Raw genomic sequence first — 18153 nt, 5'->3', positions numbered from 1 at the left:
GTATAATTAAAAACTAGGTCTTCAGACTCCCCAGGAAAATTTCCATGTGTTCTTTCTAAACTGAAGGTACAAAATAGTTTACATTCTATTAAACCTAGGTAGCACCAAGCGGCACAAGTCATCCTACAGTCTAACCCGTCAGCATCAGAAAATGCATAACTGTATGACCAAGTTTAGCTGTAGTACAATCACTAAGACACATAAGGCCAATTATAGGTTTTAACACTTCTGCATAATAGGACTTCTTCTAACATAATGATCTTCAACTTTTTCTAATCAACATTAGGAAATTATTATCCTTCATGAGTTTTCTCACCATTCATGCATTTTCAACAGGGTGTCAAAAGTTGTGGTAGTTCTGAACACTCATGCTTCCAACAGCTAAAGTCCAACTGAATTGTGCCTTTTTTCTTCTAACAAGGTGTTACATAGGAGGAATCACTGTTATTTTCTTGAAACAGAGGGAATCATAGCAACTGCCTGCTCATTCATGATCTTGTTTGCTTCTCCCAGAATATTAAAGATTACAAGAGCAAAATGCATTTAATCTAAATGGCCTTCTTCAAATGGGAACAGACAATCATTGCTGGCTGTTTTATGAAATCAATACACAAGTTCTGTAGATTGATGAAAGTGACTCCACTTCCCAACAATTCCAATTTAACTCTATAATGGGAGATTAAAAAACCCAATGCTTGTCTGTCACAGAGAACTGCTGCTGCTATGAAAAAGGAACAGTCCTTACAAGAGTTGCCTGATATTGCTCCAGTCGACACACATGGTTGGGACTTTAGTGCTGCAGTGTTCATGGAATTTATAGCCACACGTCTGACACCGAAACCCATTTAGCAGGAACTTCTGGCAGATGTCACAGAAAGCAAGCTTTAGAAAGGTCTTCCGAGCCTAGAAAACACGTTAAATGATTCATCCAAGCTACCAACTTCTCTTCTTTAGCTGAGATGAACATTTTCAGGGCTTGACATAAACACCATGAGTAAAATGTTATCAGTGCCCCCACAGTGCTACTGAAGTCAAATCCATGCTTGAGAATTCTTGCATATGTTTCCAGTATGACTGGAAACCTGGAAAGGTTACAAACACTTTGCACTTTCTTTACATGTTTATTTAAAGTGGAAAAATGTTCTGCCTAGTTCAAAAAGCACCAGTTTGTGCTGGTAAGGCAACAAAGCTGGGTAGGCCAGGAACTGGGTCTTTTATTGGTTTTTAGTATCTCCCAAGAGGTGAAGGAGGATCAGAGTGCAAGAAGCACCTCATTGGTTTCTTTATTAGTCAAAATGCTTGTTGTGTGTCTATGACTAACCAATACCCCTTGCATAAGAAAAAAATTCCTTCATAATAGTTTAAGGAAATCCTACTTCTTTAAATGGCATTTAACATTTTGCTAAAGCTTCTGAAATGTGACAGAAAGATTAAAAAGAACCAAAGGGTTTCATCCTCCAGAGCATACAGTGGAGGAAGGCTTGAAGTTTGAGCTTATCCCAGCTCTGGAGAAAAATACCAGTTTTCTGATAACCAACTGCAGACAGTTTTATTTGTTTTCTGTTTTCTTCAGTTTTCTGAAGATGTAAAATAAAAACAAAGCTACTTTCAGGTTTTGTAAATCAATCTTGACCTTTCTGATGGATGTAAATTATAATCTTTAAGTTTTTCCACTTGGGACAATACATTCCTGGGATTAAATAACAAAAAGGCTAGAAAAAGGCTAAAAAGAGGAATACAGGGAGAACAACATAATGTAAAATAAAACTGTTAGGCATTATCTCTTTGTGAAAAATAACCAAACCCACCACCACCTCTATTCATTCAATCTATACTGAGCAAATAATCACTTTTTAAGAAGGAATTACAAATCTGAAGTCTTTCTTTCACAAAAAAAACCACTGCCAAATTACAAGGTAGCATTAGCTCACAAAACAATGTCATGACCTTGCAGAACTATCAGCACCCCCATATATTCAGTACCATTGCAGCAGCCAAACTCATCCAGCCTTCTTTGACTGATGAGCAAGAGACTGAAAATGCAAGTTATCTGATTATAAAGACATGAGATCTTAATATGACAGTTACAAAAATATACATATCTAAAATTAAAATGGCAATGGTTATACTTTTGAAGTACATGCATTATGTGAGCTTTTAAGGTCTCTGACACCTGGGAATCACTAAATATGAAGAATTCTGGCGTTTCATTACAAACTCATATTTAACCAATCTAATCTGTGGGAGTAGGGGCAAATGAATCAAGCCATCACTTTCAAAATCCCTCCTGTATTTTGAGAGCCAAAAGGTACTCAAGGCCTAGCACGATCTTGACTGCATATGTGGTTCAGTTGTTACAAATTACATCAACATACAGAAAAGGAGAAGCTTACAAAATTGTGTGTAGTGAGTGGAACATGATCAAGAAAGTCCACTTGCAGTTCCTCTCCAATCAAGGAGGCAGCATCTGTATTCCAATCCAAACGCACCTTTTTTCTGAAAGAGAGAAAACAGGGGCAACAAAATTACTGAGGAGTTAAGAAGCATGGCCTAAGGCATGATCTGTGTTTGTGAGTTTTCTTGAGTAAACTGAAAATAAATACAGAAAAGCGTGGCTAACTTCTTATAGTGAGCTCTGTTTCAGTCTCTTTCACTTACAGATTAGAAGCAACTTCGAAAACATAGCAATTCACCTCTTTCTCTGTCTTTTTTAACACGTAAGTCATTTAGCTATATAGATTATTTGAAGTAAGACACCTAGAAGCTGTAATAGTCACAGAAATGCCCTTACAAACAAAACATAAGAAATTATGAATGACAGACTTAGTGACATGAAAGCCATATTATGTGCTTCAGCACTAAAGTTACTGGTGACCCCAGAATGGACTCTGTTACATAGAGATGTAAACCCACAAATGACTGCCTCATGACTGAGACTTAAAAGAGCATTAAGCCCAAGCCTTACGAGGTGTGAAGTTAAATGTATTAACTCCATGAGATACCTTCACTCCCTCAGCTTGTAAAAGAATCATTTGGTATTTAATAGCAGCATCCCCGGTCCTACAAAAAATAAGGAATACCGGAAGTGAGATTTAAATCCAAACATTGAAAAGTTGTAGAGGAATGTAGAGCCTTAAAACTGAGCACACACAGGAGATGTTCATTTAAGTTGGCTAAGAATCACTAGCACTGAAATTTGCCAACTACAAATGTAGGGGAGAAATATCCAAATATTTCAAAATATGAAGGGATATCACGATCATTTCATATAGAGTACCCCAAACACCTCTGTAAGATGCTACAAACACCTGAGTGCACCCCTCAATTTTAAACATTTCTAATATTTAGCTTTAAAGCAAAGGTAAGATTTTTAACACCCAGAAAGCTGAAGGAGCTACCTTCGAGGAGGGCAAAGAAAGCAACACAATAGTGTTCACAACCAAACTGAGCTTTTAAAAGAAACTAGCATGAGGGAAGGAAAAAACCATTATTGCTGCTATTCTAAACCAAAGTTTTTACATCCTCTAACTGGAAGTTTCCCATATAACACTCCACACTCTTACCCTTTTGGTTCAGTAAGAAGTCGAAAAACTGCGCAGCATTCTGGCTGCAGACCTCTGACTTTAAGTGCCTTCATAAGACAGTCATGTAAGGTCATCCCATTCCGCACATTGACCTGTGACCAAGGGAAAAAGAACAGAGTCAGTGTTTGCAGAACTTGGTTTAAATTCTTTTTCGGGGGGGGGGGGGGGGCACAAAAGATAATCTTTTTCTCCTCCTTTGTGTAGAAGTTGCAGTAAAACTGCAGAGCTGTTCACTTCTGGAGTTAACAGAGAAATAAAAACTACTTGTAACCATGATGTAACAACAGACTGCTGTGATTTCCAACTGAACTCGCTCCACATTGAGCCAACCAGCCAGGCAGACATGTTTCCTGCCATGTACCCAGCTACTGCAAGGGAAGTTTTGAAACCATTTTATAACTTTTCAATTTCTTACAATATTAAGTTTCTGAGATTTTATACAGCTCTCATACAAGCAGGTAGCCTATAAAAGCAATAGAAATCAAGGCAAATAGTTACCTTAAGTGTAGAAAAAGGCTTAATTTATGTTCCAGGAAACTTTGGTGAGACTATTAGTACACTCAGCTCCAAGAAATCAAATAGAAGTGAATCAAGAAGTTTCACTTCAGCTTTAACTACCATAGTTCACTGTAGTCATCCAAGGGAAGTCATCCAGTGACAGAAATGACTACATGTTTTACTTCATACAGGTTTAGATCAGCCAACTACTGTCTTTTAATGTTAAATATGTGAGCAAAGTATATTACTAACGTATATAGGAAAAATATAGCACTAAGGTAGAGAAATACAGGTTCTTAAAATACATATACACTGCTTTCAAAGTATGTCCTCTAGAATTAACAAACTGATGACAACACCCTTAATTACAATAAAGACCTTTAGTGAAGCTTGGCATTTCTCTTGCCAGATACACACCACAGTGTTAGCAATGGGAATAGTACAACACTTTTTATGTGAAGGTAATGAAGACTTACCACTGTGCGCTGCTTGTTGGGCAAGAAAACACGAATAGTATTACTAGTTTTGGAAGTATCCGATATTTTGCCATCATCAGATGCCCGGCGTTGATAACCGAACTGCTGGACGATAGTAGGTGAAATACAGTTTGGGCCATCAAAGACGGAATCCTTGAGTCCAAACCCATTACTGATAGTCTTCCAAGCTCCCTGAATGTGCTCCATCGATGCAGTCTAAGAAACAAAAATTGAGAGAGTCAGGGAAAAGGACAATATCCTTCACTATGAAGTGGCACTGTCTACTCCTGAGACAACAGACCTCACAGCCTCTTTTGAAAGCATCTGAAAACTGCACTGCCTTCTGCCTTGTGACATGATCAACCTACACATACACGGTACAGCTCACCCACAGCTGCATAGCCTGAGTCTTGAAAGCAGTTGAGTTTCTGAACACGAACAGATCACAGATTTATGTGCAATTCCTCTCACTGCACGTCTGGTGTCACAGAGCAGTTTACCATCACGTTAATTGAGGTAACCAGTGCCTGAGAGGCTTTCAGCCAGGTGGCTAGATGCTAGCTGCAGGCCAAAAGAACAGTCCTGTAAGCCAGATATGGCACACACAAGCATTAGCAGAGATTGTACTGTTAAGAAAGAGAGGCCAAACAGGAACTGGAATAAAAAGCATGCTTCCAGATCAGCACACAGTACCATTTTTGCACACTCAGGGATGAAAATAAAGGTATCAGTGCATTTTTTATCCCAGCTATCACAACTTCAGTGCAGCCAGAACTCCAATTATACTCCAGATGCATCTTGTTCTAAACTAACAAAAACCAAAGTCTGAAACAGTTTTGAACAGTGAAATGTACTTCTTGATAAATTTCCAAGTAGCCAGATTCATTGCCAGTTTTTTAAAAAGGAAAAGAATACGGAACAGTGAAAGTAAGATGATGGCTTATTTCCTCTATAAATCTGCATCCTTCTACGAACATCTGAGAAACTGATGTTCAAAGCTACACAGTGCAAGGTGCACATTTTTGCCAGGTTAGTAGATGGTTTCCAAATTAATCCTCAGTGGTTGTGCACATCACCTGTATTCTTGATCACCTCTATGAAAGGTAAAGAGTCATACTAAAGCCACAAAGTCAAAAAGGAAAACAGTCAGGAAATGCCAAAACAAAGGTGTTCCAAGCAATCTTAATTCTGTCCCCATATGATACAGAAAGGGCTTACACTGAAAGCCCTACACTGTTCCCCTGAAATCACTAACAACTTCATCCAGTACATAACACCAAACACTCCTCCACTGAACACCTATCAGTATCTGTTAAATTCATTTCATGTGTGGTCCTGTACCTTCTGTGTTGTAAATTATTTGAATCCTCCAATTCACTTCCACATGCCCTTCTGTGTGATACCCATGCCAAGGAAAAAAAAGGAGCTCCTCTGCTTACGTCAGCAAAAAGATGGTGTTTGTTACAGCTGAAGAGCTAAAGTCATGGAATTAATGGGGAAAAAAAAAACTCCACTAATGTGAAGTGTCCAGTTTGGGATGCCCAGAAGGATAAACTTTGAATGTCAGTGTTTTTCATTCACAGCAGAACTCCAAAAGCCTTAGCTAGATTTTAAGGCCTTATCACTGCTACAGACCTAAACCCTGATCTGAGTAGTTGCTATAGGAAACATGTACCAACAAGCTTCAAGAGAAAGGTCTGGGTGACATCGAACACCTACCATCGCATGCAAACTGCAGCAGCAGGACTCTGGGTCTGCCTCTGACACTCTGCCACAACAGGCTCTTTGGGTCCCTTAATCAACATTCCTTTCACTAACATATACAACAATATGAACATGTCTATCCTCTCCCTCCCTTCTGCCAGTTGTTGTCATTTCCACATCAATACCATCATTTGTGCAGGTCCAGTTGTCCAAAGGGTCAAAACCCAATCTCAAAATCTAACAGGATTTAGCTAATTGGAATGATGGGTTTAAATCCATGGCACATGAATGACAACAGTCTTACACTTGATATAAAAAGGGGGCAGAGAGTGGGAAGACCCCCAGACATTCTGAAAAAAGGATGGAGGAGGGGAGAGCAGATTTTGGAGTACAACTGAGTTGAACATGCACATGCAACTACAACCATCTCACAATTCATATGAATTACCTTCCTGTCAGCAGTCAGAAAGGTGAAAAAGTTATATAGAGCTGCAACAACTATATTCAGCATATGATCAGGCAACAGTGTAACTACTTAGATGGCAACAATAAAAGCAGAGTGGAGATGAACTGTTCCATAAGACAGGTAAAATAAAGCCCAGACAGCTTGCTATCTTTCCCCCTCTTAATTTATCCTCTATGGGGAACTCTACTTGATTTCACCCTCGTAGGTGAGAAACCATGAGAGAAACCAAGAGGAGCTCAACTGGATTTCTCTACTGAGTTATTTGAGATAAGGAGTAGCAGGGCAACCACCAAAACCCTCCTTGCAGTCACTGCCAACGTAAGTTAACAACATGCTAACGTTACAGCCATGCTGCCGACATCTCCATGAAAATTCAAGAGAAAACAAGAAACGTCCAAAAAATGCAAAATTGCACCCTGGCAAAAGCAAAGTTTCATACCAAAAAAAGGTACTTCCCTGCTCTAAGGGTGTTTCTTCATCCAAGTATGAAAAGCCTGCTGCATAATGTAGAACAGCATGCTCCAGAAGATCACAGAAACATAGTCTGAGGTTGTTGCACATACAGTCAGAAAATAAGACTCCTGACAGCCTTCTGTACAATACAAATGTCAGTTGTATTTGGGATTATGCATTTGCATCCTTCTCTTTCCTAGGATCTTTGCCTCAAGGAGGTGCTGGATATTCTCAGGACTGTGTACATGTGGCATTATCCTTTCTCCCAGCAACGCCCTGCTCTCTCTTGCCACCACACTTCATCAGTGCATTTTTGCCCTCTTTCTGGCTGGAGCTATTGACGGTGTTCCTGGCAGCTTGGGTTCACTCTCAGACATTGAGAGCTCCCTTTCTAGAAAATGAATCCACCTCCTTAACTCAGCAAGCAAACGTAGCATATGCTACCCCTAGCTTTCCTTCCTGCCTAAACTGAAGGCTAATGGGTTCTGTTCACACACCTCAGGAAGGAGCTACACTGAAGGTAGAAGATGAACCAGATCTGGCCTGGAGTGGACAAAACCTGCAAGCAGCCTGAGGTTGGAGGGGTAGGGGAGAAGAAAGAGAAGGCTGAAAGATACTCTCCTGGGTAGAGACAGGGAATCCATGACAAAAAGCTGCTAAGCCTGCTCTTGGCATCCATGGTCCAAGGACATGCAGTTGGGAAGGTGGAGCTTGTTGAAGAAACATCAGCAATCGACTGTCCTGCTGCTGACTTTTGCAGTTATTCAGAGGCAACCCTCGTCTGGGATGATAGGAGGCTCCAGGCCCTCAGCAATACCTCTTTACTCAGGCCAAGAGTCTACTCAAGAGCACTTCAAGTCCGATACCTCATGGGCAGCTACTGGCCATGTTCACTCCCAAACCCTAGTTACTGTTCTTATTCCAAGTTATTACTATGGAAGAACAGAGACAGTCATAAAAAGTTCTTAAGAAGTAATTTGTGACTGAATGACATCTTTCCCCTGCCCTCAAGTGTAAAGAAATTGTATTACTATATACCAAACCATCCCCTTTAGACTCACAGCAGACATAGATATGAGGTAAGAGAATCAGCATGACAATTAACTGACCAAATTGACAAAAAATCTCTACCAAAACCTCACACAATGTAATATTGCACACACACACACGATTTCTAGTTGGTACATTGAACAGGGAGCCAAACACAACAGCACAAGACAACAGACATCCTAGTTCCCAGAATGTCACAGGTTAGCATGGCCACATTCTGGCCCTCTGAACAGGTAAGACACGTGGCACAGCACAGCTTACCTCTCAGTGTGCTGTAACCTGTGCCCTAGGATTAATTCTTTTATTCATTTGGGGTCTTTTGCTCTAGTCAGAAATTGGTGAAAGCCATTTTTACTGAAACTAATTTCATTTTCTCCAGTTCTCCCAGGATCCACATCAATTCACTCCAGTAAGAATGTCTGATAAGCTCTCAGGAGAAATTTCATTTGAAATAAAGATTTTACAATTATGCATTCATAAAGACATAATTCTTCATTTGTCTCTTTCAGAAAAACTAGCTTTTCTTCCCTTAAATAAGTTACAAGCACATTCTGGAAACATTACCAGATATCAGACTTAAGTTTAAGCCATGCTCAAACAATGCATTGCCAGCTGAATGTTTTCAGGCATCTTCCTAAGTTTTTTATTTAAGATGCAACTCTCCATTCTCATGAAAATGCCTTCAAACAGCCTGTTACAACTGAAAAACAGCACAGCAGCATTCAAAGATTTCTTTAAGATATTAGAAGTATGAATGTATCAGTCCTCTTGTGGATCCAGTAGGAAACTGATTTTGATTCATTCATGCTAAATAGTCAATGTGAGCAGTAAAGTTATCTGATACTATTCCTCCACCTTGAACAAGTATTCTGCCCATAGTGACCAAGACTGCACTTTTCATTAGAGCTTTTTGCACACATTACAGATTTTGATCATTAGTCATCTGAACAAGCACTAAAACCAAAAGCAAAAATGGCTATACAATATGTCTATCTCACAGTAACACATCCCTAGAAGTCATTCATCCACCCACAGCATCCATTCACAGCCCAAAGATACTTTAACTTGTTCTATGACTAGCAAAAAGTGTTTAGGCTGAACTGGTAAAGATTTCAATCTGTCTCCCAAAGGAATGCTGAAACTGGGAATGAAGCAGCCTGGAAGTTCATAGGATACAAACCTAAACTCTCCATATAGAGTTTATATGCCTTGCCCTTTATTTCTGAAACAAACACCAAAAGCTTTTAAGGAAAATGTAAATTCAGTTCCCCTCCCAACACACAGCCATTTTTATCCAAGCAAACAGTCACACTCATGTTTAATGAAATACACATACAAAGGCAAAGCACCACAGAACAAAACCCAAGGTGCATTTCAAAATGAACACTTCTGGTAGAAAAAACAAGTTTTGAAAGTGGCTTATAAGAAAGTTTCATCTCTGGCACAAAAAGATGTAAAACTGTGTAAACAGAGTAAAACTTTGGTTAGTAAGCATAAACCAAGTCGTACTACTTGGCTGGAGTAGACTGTACTTTGGGCTCTGGTTAGTAGGTATTTTATTCGTCACCAAGCACCTTTGACCACTCCATGCCTGCCCTCCTCTCTTGATTAGGATGGTGCCAAGCTACATTTCCCAACTAGTTTTTGAGAAGATCTGTTTGGTTTGTCCTTTCCACACAGGCTGCTGCCATGTCACCCACTTCCTTTCACATGAAGTTCAAATGCTCAAACTCTGTAAGTGTCCCTACAAAACCCAAACTCCTTCATTAAAGAAATGGGAGCACTGAACATCCTGCTTGTATCTAAAAGAGCTGAAAGGGATATAGAAGCCAAATCCTCCCCTTCCCCAATCTCAAGGAAAAAGGAAAATGCAGCAGGTTTTTCCAAGCTTTTGTAGATTTTAGTCAGGCATAGCTGCTGAGTTTATACAGACTCACAACAAAGTTTAGAAAATTGCTACTGAAATACCTATGAAAGGCCAAGGCAAGCAAGGAAAGCATACACATTCTGCACATCTATTTTGTCAAAGTTTTGCTAACAAAACACCAGAACTCTACGACATGGAGTATAAGTAGTTATACTATAAAGTTTTTAATTTTTATCTTATAATCAAAATTGGTAACTATTGAGAGGTGGCCACTCAATGCTTTCTCTCACAGTGTGTTCTCTCAGCATTATGAAGATTATTAAAGCTGAAGTTCTATTTAAGACATTCTCATTTTTTAACTTGGTAAATTCAAACGCACTACTAGAAATAAAAACTAAACACTGCTTTCTTACATCTGACTGGATCAGAATCCCATTATATGACATTCTTGTCATGCTCAGACTTCTTGTTTCTTCACTATAATATTAAACTCTTCAGAGCAGAATCCTCCAATTTAGAACAATCTTTAAAGCAGACCCTGCACTGCAGAAGTGGGGCTGTGAGTTCACATGTGCATTGCCATTACACAGACAGGACACTCTGAAAAAGCTTTTTTTTTATCCCCAGTCTTTCAATCAAGTGCACAGACATTCTCAGACACGTGCCTATTTGCATTCTGAACTTGCTCATGCTTGAATTGTTTCAAGTAGGGATGAAAGCCCCAAACTGTGTTTACAGTTGCCTGGAACTGATCCACTTTACAGCAAGGATGGAAAAGTTACTCAAATGTCAGCAATTCACCAAATGCCCTTCCCACACAACTTCTCAAGGATTAAACAAAAGTGACTGGGAATTTCAGCACAAAGAATTACTAGTTCTGTCCTCCCTCAGTTGCATGTAGTAAATTAAGTAACAGTGAGGACACTACCACTGAGAACATACCAGTCTTTAAACTAACCTCAGGTTTGCTGAAAAGGAGCTCAGCCTAAGATTAGGTTATTCAAGTAACTGCTGGGAGCTGCTAGTTCAGCTAACTGTAAGGTTCAACCATACCACACTGGCTGTTAGAACTGTGAGACAGCAGGCAGTGCTAGATGATGTGTACAGTTAGACACAACAGGATGCAATAATCCAGCTAATTCCAGAGTTCGGTGTTCTCTGCATTTGCCCAGGGCAGCTTTAAACTAATAAATTCACTTTATTAACCATGGGCTCTGTGCCAGAACCAGCAGTACCATGGGGAGGTCAATACTGCAAGGCAAAGAGCCTGGGCATGGAAACAATGTACAGATGAGGGAAGCAGGGACAAGAACACCAAGAAAGGTTTGGAAGGGACATTGAGATACTCTTCTGTGAGAAGACAGACCAAAAGATTCTCTCTTGTATTTGCTACTAAAGAACCCGGGAATAAATTAAAACCTGGGAATAACTGAGCATATGAACTAAATCTAATGCAATACTACTTGAGTAGCTCAGTTACAGGCTGCCTGAACAGCTCTAACAACTTTATTTGATGGTGTCCTATGCACTAGTATTCGCAAAAATGCCTGCATAAAATGGCAAATAAAACCAGAATGTAATCAGAAGTTACAGACTGTATACAAGCAAAATGATGTCAAGTATTTACTGTCCTGAGTGCCTCCAAAAAGAAATGATGCTTCATTTTAATGCTATTTTACATTATTTTACTAAATAATCTATAAAATTACACTTCTGGTGTGGGTGAGGGCTTCTTTATTTAATAAAATGCCATAGTAGACTTTTTAATTCAGAGATACAACCTCAGAAAAAGGAGGGGATGGGGAGAGGGACACAACCACCAGTTGTAACATAATGTCATAGATATGGTTTACATTAAGTCCGGATTATTCTCAACAGGCCTGTAGCTATGTGGCAAGGCAAATGCTATTTGTAGAAGACAGGCAAACATCAAGTCCTAAAGTTCTAAACTCAAGAAGGGCTTTCCCCCTGCAAAGTAAATACCCATTTTAGAGGAGACTGACTAAAGTAAGAGCTTCAGTTCAACATGCGCTTTGGATAAAGCAAGCATTGAACCAACTGGAGGGATCGTACCAATCTTGTGCAGTTCTTTCAAAAACAGAAAGGACATTCCAGCAGCAGTGAAGGAAAACAGGCACCAAGCTCAGCTGCAGAAAGTTTCCTGTCCCCCAGGAAAGATCCAGGGACCTCAGAAGAAAGAATGGGGCAGAGTAAGGGAAAGATAACCATAGAAAGTTATTTATACCTTTAGTTCCGCTTTCAGTAACTGAACTCCTATGACAAAAGGATGAAGTACATCATCTGTGGAAGGTAACACAGAAAAACAGAAGATATTTACTATATTAAGACAAATTTGTACAGGTGTGCAACATACAAAATTCATAACCAAGAATTTTTTTTTTCTTTGTGAATTACATCAATGGTAGATTTCATAGAAGTATCATCCTTCTACTCCTCGAGTTTTCAGGTCCTTCCAGCCTTTCACTATTTTATGCAACTTTTCAGTGCAATGCAACACTGTATAAGGACAGACTGCACAACAACCAAATGCCAGCCCAGCCCAACATCATCTCATTCTTATTCAAGAACATCATCAAAATCTTTCACAGCAAAAAACTCACTGAAGTAAAATCAAGTATAAGTTGAATATTTTCTTTCAGACACTGGAAAACACAGAAACACCATGCTGACTCACAAATGTTATGACAAATCCTGGATCCAAACCAAGCAAGTAATCAGAAGCAAAGCCCTTGAAAGCTAGCTGTATCTTTCATAAAGCACCAACTGTAAGAGGAAGACTTCCTAGGGAAGCTGAAGAGAACTTGATTAAAAGATTGGAAGCTCAGATTAGTTGAAGAAAGAGGTGTAGGTCAAATATACAAGAACATTCACTAGATAGTAAGTGGTAAAATGCCTTCTTTCCCAAAATTCCCATCCTACTTAGCAATTCCTAAAACAATCCCATACAGAGATGATTAGAGAAGGAAAAGATGCAACACAACCAGAGTCACTGTGGCTAGAAGGGACCTCTTAAGATCGCTAGTTCCACCTCCCTGTTCAAGCAGGCTCCCCTACACTGGGCTGCCCAAGACGACATCAGCTGGGTTTTGAGCACACCTCCCCCAAGCACACATTCTACAGCCTCTCTGCGCAACTTGTTTGAGTGTTTGATCACCCTCACAGCTAAACCAATTATTTTCTCACATTCAGATGGAGATTCATGTGTTTTAATTTGTCCTCATTGCCCCTTGCACTGTCAGTGGACACTAGTGAGAAGAGTCCGGCATCCTCTTCATTCTCATCAGTGTATTTTTTACACATTGACAGGATCGTAGAATCATGGAATGGTTTAGGTTGGAAGGGCCCTTAAAGCTCATCCAGTTCTAATCCCCTGCTATGGGCAGGACACCTTCCCTTAGAGCAGGTTGCTCCAAGTCCCTATGTCCAACCTGGCCTTGAACACTGCCAGGGATGGGGCAGCCACAGCTTCTCTGGGCACCCTGTGCCAGTGCCTCAGCACCCTCATAGAAAAACTTTCTCTTCTTCAGGCTGAACAGTCCTCGCTTCCTGTTGTCTTTCTTTATATTAAATACACGGAAGTATACATAAAAAAAAAAAAAGAGATCTTACATTGCTAGCTCACTTTTGGTTAGAAGCATCCTCTTCTCCTCAATAATGTGTGGGGAACTGCAATGTTTTTACCCAAGACAGCAAACTCCCAAAGACTAACAAACCAGAAGAATGCTCTGGGATCCCCACCTTGAGTCACTTAGTAACTGTAAAATCAAATCTACTTACAGTGTGAACTGTACATTTACCCCAGTTACTAACTTGTGTACCTCTCAATGACAAACATTTAGGAACATGACATACAAATACAGCAAATATTGTTTCCATCTTGGAAAAAGATGAGCAGAGAGACTTGGGAGAAAGGATTCTGTGTTTTGTACCCCAGGGAAAAGCTGGTTCTAACAGCAGACAAGCAGTCAGCAACAATGGCATATTTAGGAAATAATCCCCCCTGAATCAAGGTGGAGGAGGTGTTTATTTATTTTTGACAGACTCTATTACTGAGGAATAAGGTGTGAAGAGTGACATAAGAAAGCATTTGGGGGCCAGAAGCAGAGTAAAACAGGGAAGAATAAAACCACCATAAGACCCATGAGAATAAGCAGAAGACCAGAGAACCACATCCTCCTAGGAACTAAGACAATGGGAGGGTAACTGGGAAGAGTTGGGAATTTGTCTTTTAAAAGTAGCCAGATTGACAATTCTTGATAAAAACGGATGCAGTTACAGTCCTCACATTCAGCTACAAGGCCAAGAGATTTGTAAAGACAGCTCCTGAAGAAAACAAGAGTATGATGGATAATGTCAGATGAGAAAAAGAAGAGAAATCTGATGGGGAGGGGTAGAAGTTTTACGGACTGAAAACCTAAAGCATTTTAATCGTAAACTGGGTCAGAAGAAAAAACTCATCTCATATAAAACCAAAAAGACAAGGCATAACATAAAACTAAAGTGATGGGTTAATGCAGCAGGTATGATATTTCTACCTCCAGCAAAAGCAAAAGCTGTAAGGGTGTAAAAATCAGGTATTTTTCTTGACAGATAAGAGATGCATGAAGCACAACAATCGGCAAGATCATTTGCTAACAGAACTGTCAACAAGGAGGGTTTAAGAAGCGAAAGAGTTGACAAAAACAACTAGCTGTTATTGCAGATGGGAGATTCAATTAAACCTGAGAATTGTTCACCTAAGACAATGGCTAAGCCAAGGGAGAAGAAAATGACTCTGGCCTGGAGGAAGTTTGCCTACTTGCACGATTTCCTCCTGAGATACTCCAGAGTGCAGGAGAAGGAGCAAGGGAGGCAGGTGTTCTGCAGGGTGAACTCACAGAAGTGCATCACTGACCACACTTCAGTGTCAAACCACTGCTTTTGAAAACTGAAATATTCTGCTACAAATACACACCTGATTGCACAAACCAACAGAGTAAGAATTTGAAACACACAGGGCTCCAAACTGCTACCTTTGTGTTTCAGTGGTGACAAGTCACTCCCATACTAAGCACTGATGGTTTCAGAAGATCCACCTGGACAATACTGTGTTTAAGATCAGGTCATCCCAAAAGTGAGACATTTCAGACAGTCAAACATCTGCATGGGTTATATCCCAGGTGTTCTATTTCTACAACTGAAGCCCAGTGCTACACTATTATGGAATTCTTGCTGTTTCCTCCAGTTTTCATTGCAATCAGTTTGGTAGATACAGCACTTTGTTACTGGCAGTGCTGGAAATCTATTCCCAGCAAGTAATATTCATTTTCTATCGTGTGAAAAGAGCCATCAACTTGAAATGTAATCAAAATCAGCTCGACTTTTTAGAAGTTATGACAAAACTCTCCTACTACACTTAATCCTGGGCTACACTGTTAATTCCCTGTCTCTAAAAATCATATAGCCTATTTAAAGCCTCCATGTGAGAAACTGAGAAAAGACAAAACACTCAATATACAAAGGAAACCAAAATTAAAAGACCCCCCTGCCAGCCAGATACTACACAAACAGAAGTGAAAGAACCTCTTGCAGTTACAGCAGCAGTATTACTTGTGGTGACAGGGTGACAGAAGAAAAAGTATTTTCAAATCTAAGACTATTTTTTGTCAATCTGCCTGATAATTTTATTGACGGATTTCTTCAGAGCATAGAGCACTTCTATAAAACAAAATGATTCCAGGTACTGTCCTGTAATTCAACATCACAAGGGCAGATCTTACTGGAATAGGTAAAAATAGCACTAGTGGACATGCCAAAGGAGAGTCTTTCCACTATGTGGCCGGTGCTTAGATTGCAACATCAGCTGGCTCTCTTTTTATAACCTCCTGATTGCCAGTGAACAAGTTACACAGTCAACTTAAAAGGTTTGAGAAATCTAAGAGTAAGCTCTGGAACTCACTTTCAACTGAAATCTATCCACTGTATCACTCCAACATGAACACTCTGTTTCAGCATGCCATTATTGCCTGGGTAAGCTTTATACTTGCTTCTGAAGCATTTAACACAGATGAATGATGTAATTCAGAATATGGTTTATTTTTTGTTAAATGTCAGCATAAAATTAGAGGCTTGCACACTTTGCTGTTTCTTTTGGCTACCACATACTTTGGCAGCTACTTAACTTACTACAGCCTCTTGCAGCTACACATGTGCCATCCTCCAATGAATCTGGTTTAGCCCATTTCTGCAAATGCTCCCCCTCAACTCAAACAACTCCCTAGCACCAGAACTCTAGATAGGTTTTTATCCATGTTTCCACATAAAGACAGCAACTGTCACAATATGAACCTTTCAAACTGCCAGAGCACTGACCAAACTGAGACAGAAATGTTCTCCTAGAAGAAATTCATGCTCCTTAGCCAGCAGCTTGACTTACAGATGACTGGCATTGCTCAGCTTTCTAATTAGGTACAAGGGAAACCAGTAAACTCCCATCTTCAACACCGCAAACAGGTTTCTGCCTGCTCATGCGTACAGATTGGTATTGATTTGACACAGCTTTCAAAAGGTATTGAAGAGAGCAATAGGGAGGGAAAAGCAAGCTGTAAAAGAGAAGGACATCACTCACCTTGAACAGGTACTTTTATCCCCTCTGAGAAAACTTGAACTACCATCAGCATATTTAGCTCTCTTGAAGTTTGAAAGTACTGGCATAATCAAAATATGTTTCTTATTTGCACAAGGTGGCCCCAGCACAGCGCCTACATGAAGGTCTCATGCAAATTCAACAGTAGTGAGAGTTCAGACACATCTGCCATACTTAGTACATGACTCTTACAATACAGGTTCTAAAAAAACACACACAAAATTACAAGTGCAGAAATAAAGAACTGATAAAAGTCATTTTAATGGGCTTATGAAATATGTGAGACCTGAAGGAATTAAAGAAATACATATCAGAAACTGTCAAAGTAAGAAAAATATTACCCTGATAGTAACCTTCAAATTAACAATTGATTTCTAAAAATATTGTACTTTCTATGATACTACTTTGGGAACAACATAACTAACAGGTTTGGGGGGCAATAAAGCCTGATTTTTTTAAAAAATCACTGAAATATGAATTAACAAGTATATTCCCTTCCCAGCAACACTGTCACCACTGAAGCTTCCAGTCTAATGGTCCTCCCTACATTTGCTGTATTTCTGTGCAGGACTCTTGGCCTGTGCTCCCAGGTAAACGCCATGCAAACACAAGGGAGAATGCATATCTTCACCTGTTTCGCTATGCTGCTTTCACTCTCACCAAGAAACTCTCATGTAAAATCTCACATGTAGTTTCTTCTACACTGGGGAAATTATAGGACAGTGGGGGACACACATTTCACGCCTTCTACAGGTAGTAAAAGAGTAAAGACTGAGCAGTGCCTTTTGTGGTACATGAACAGGCTGAAAAGACCAGTCTATTTTACTAGAAAACACTGAAACTATTATCAGATGCTAGGCAAACACAGTTAAATGAGAACAGAATAAGAAAGTGGAACATGCAAAAACTAGCACACATTACTGAGTTGACAGGGACATATGTTGGAAGCTAATGACCAGCAAAAGAAATGACATTACAGAAAAAGAAACTAAACTTCAATTAGTCATATATTGAAGTTTCTCAATATACAGCCAAATGTCAGCCCTATAAAAGTACATTAAAGACATCCTTCTTCTAGATCCATACTACCTTGCCCCTCCCCCTTGCTAGTCTCCCCAGTCTGGTGTTCCTAAAACCCTCATTGTCAAAACTCTAGCTTGTTCTGTAGTGAAAAGATGTCCATAACAATACTATAATGGGGGCTGTGAGCCATTTTTTCAAGTCTAAACCTCTGAGCCAGCTTTAATGAATATGGTTAACCCCACACCACACCCAGCTGCAAGTTAATGAAGCAACCTCCCTTCAGCTTGTGAACTAAAAATATACAAGATGTCTCAACTGCTCTTAACCGATACTATGTGTTTCAATTGGAATGCCATATTAACAGCCCTTTTGTCAGCTGTTTGTCA

At 39.7% G+C, this 18153-nt stretch overlaps 1 protein-coding gene across 5 annotated transcripts in view; it reads right to left on the bottom strand.

Moving 5' to 3' along the window:
- RAF1 (Raf-1 proto-oncogene, serine/threonine kinase) overlaps positions 1–18153 on the bottom strand; it is a 43188-nt gene that overhangs the window by 20333 nt on the left and 4702 nt on the right. For 3 of the 5 annotated variants that reach the window (XM_034066485.1, XM_005149372.3, XM_031049176.1), the window contains 5 exons: positions 12344–12399; positions 4559–4774; positions 3564–3676; positions 2394–2496; positions 746–903 (listed from right to left, as the gene is read on the bottom strand). In XM_034066485.1, coding sequence (XP_033922376.1) covers positions 746–903; positions 2394–2496; positions 3564–3676; positions 4559–4765 — 581 coding nt within the window. In that variant the 5' untranslated portion in view covers positions 4766–4774; positions 12344–12399. Of the gene's footprint in view, positions 1–745; positions 904–2393; positions 2497–3563; positions 3677–4558; positions 4775–12343; positions 12400–18153 lie in introns of those variants that run through there. The other 2 variants (XM_034066484.1, XM_034066486.1) reach the window with 1 other exon arrangement.

This window comes from Melopsittacus undulatus, chromosome 9, assembly GCF_012275295.1.
Source record: "Melopsittacus undulatus isolate bMelUnd1 chromosome 9, bMelUnd1.mat.Z, whole genome shotgun sequence".
In the NCBI taxonomy this organism is placed as follows: domain Eukaryota; kingdom Metazoa; phylum Chordata; class Aves; order Psittaciformes; family Psittaculidae; genus Melopsittacus; species Melopsittacus undulatus.
Note: the sequence above shows the minus strand (reverse complement) of the source record. Positions and strands in the feature narration are given on the sequence as shown.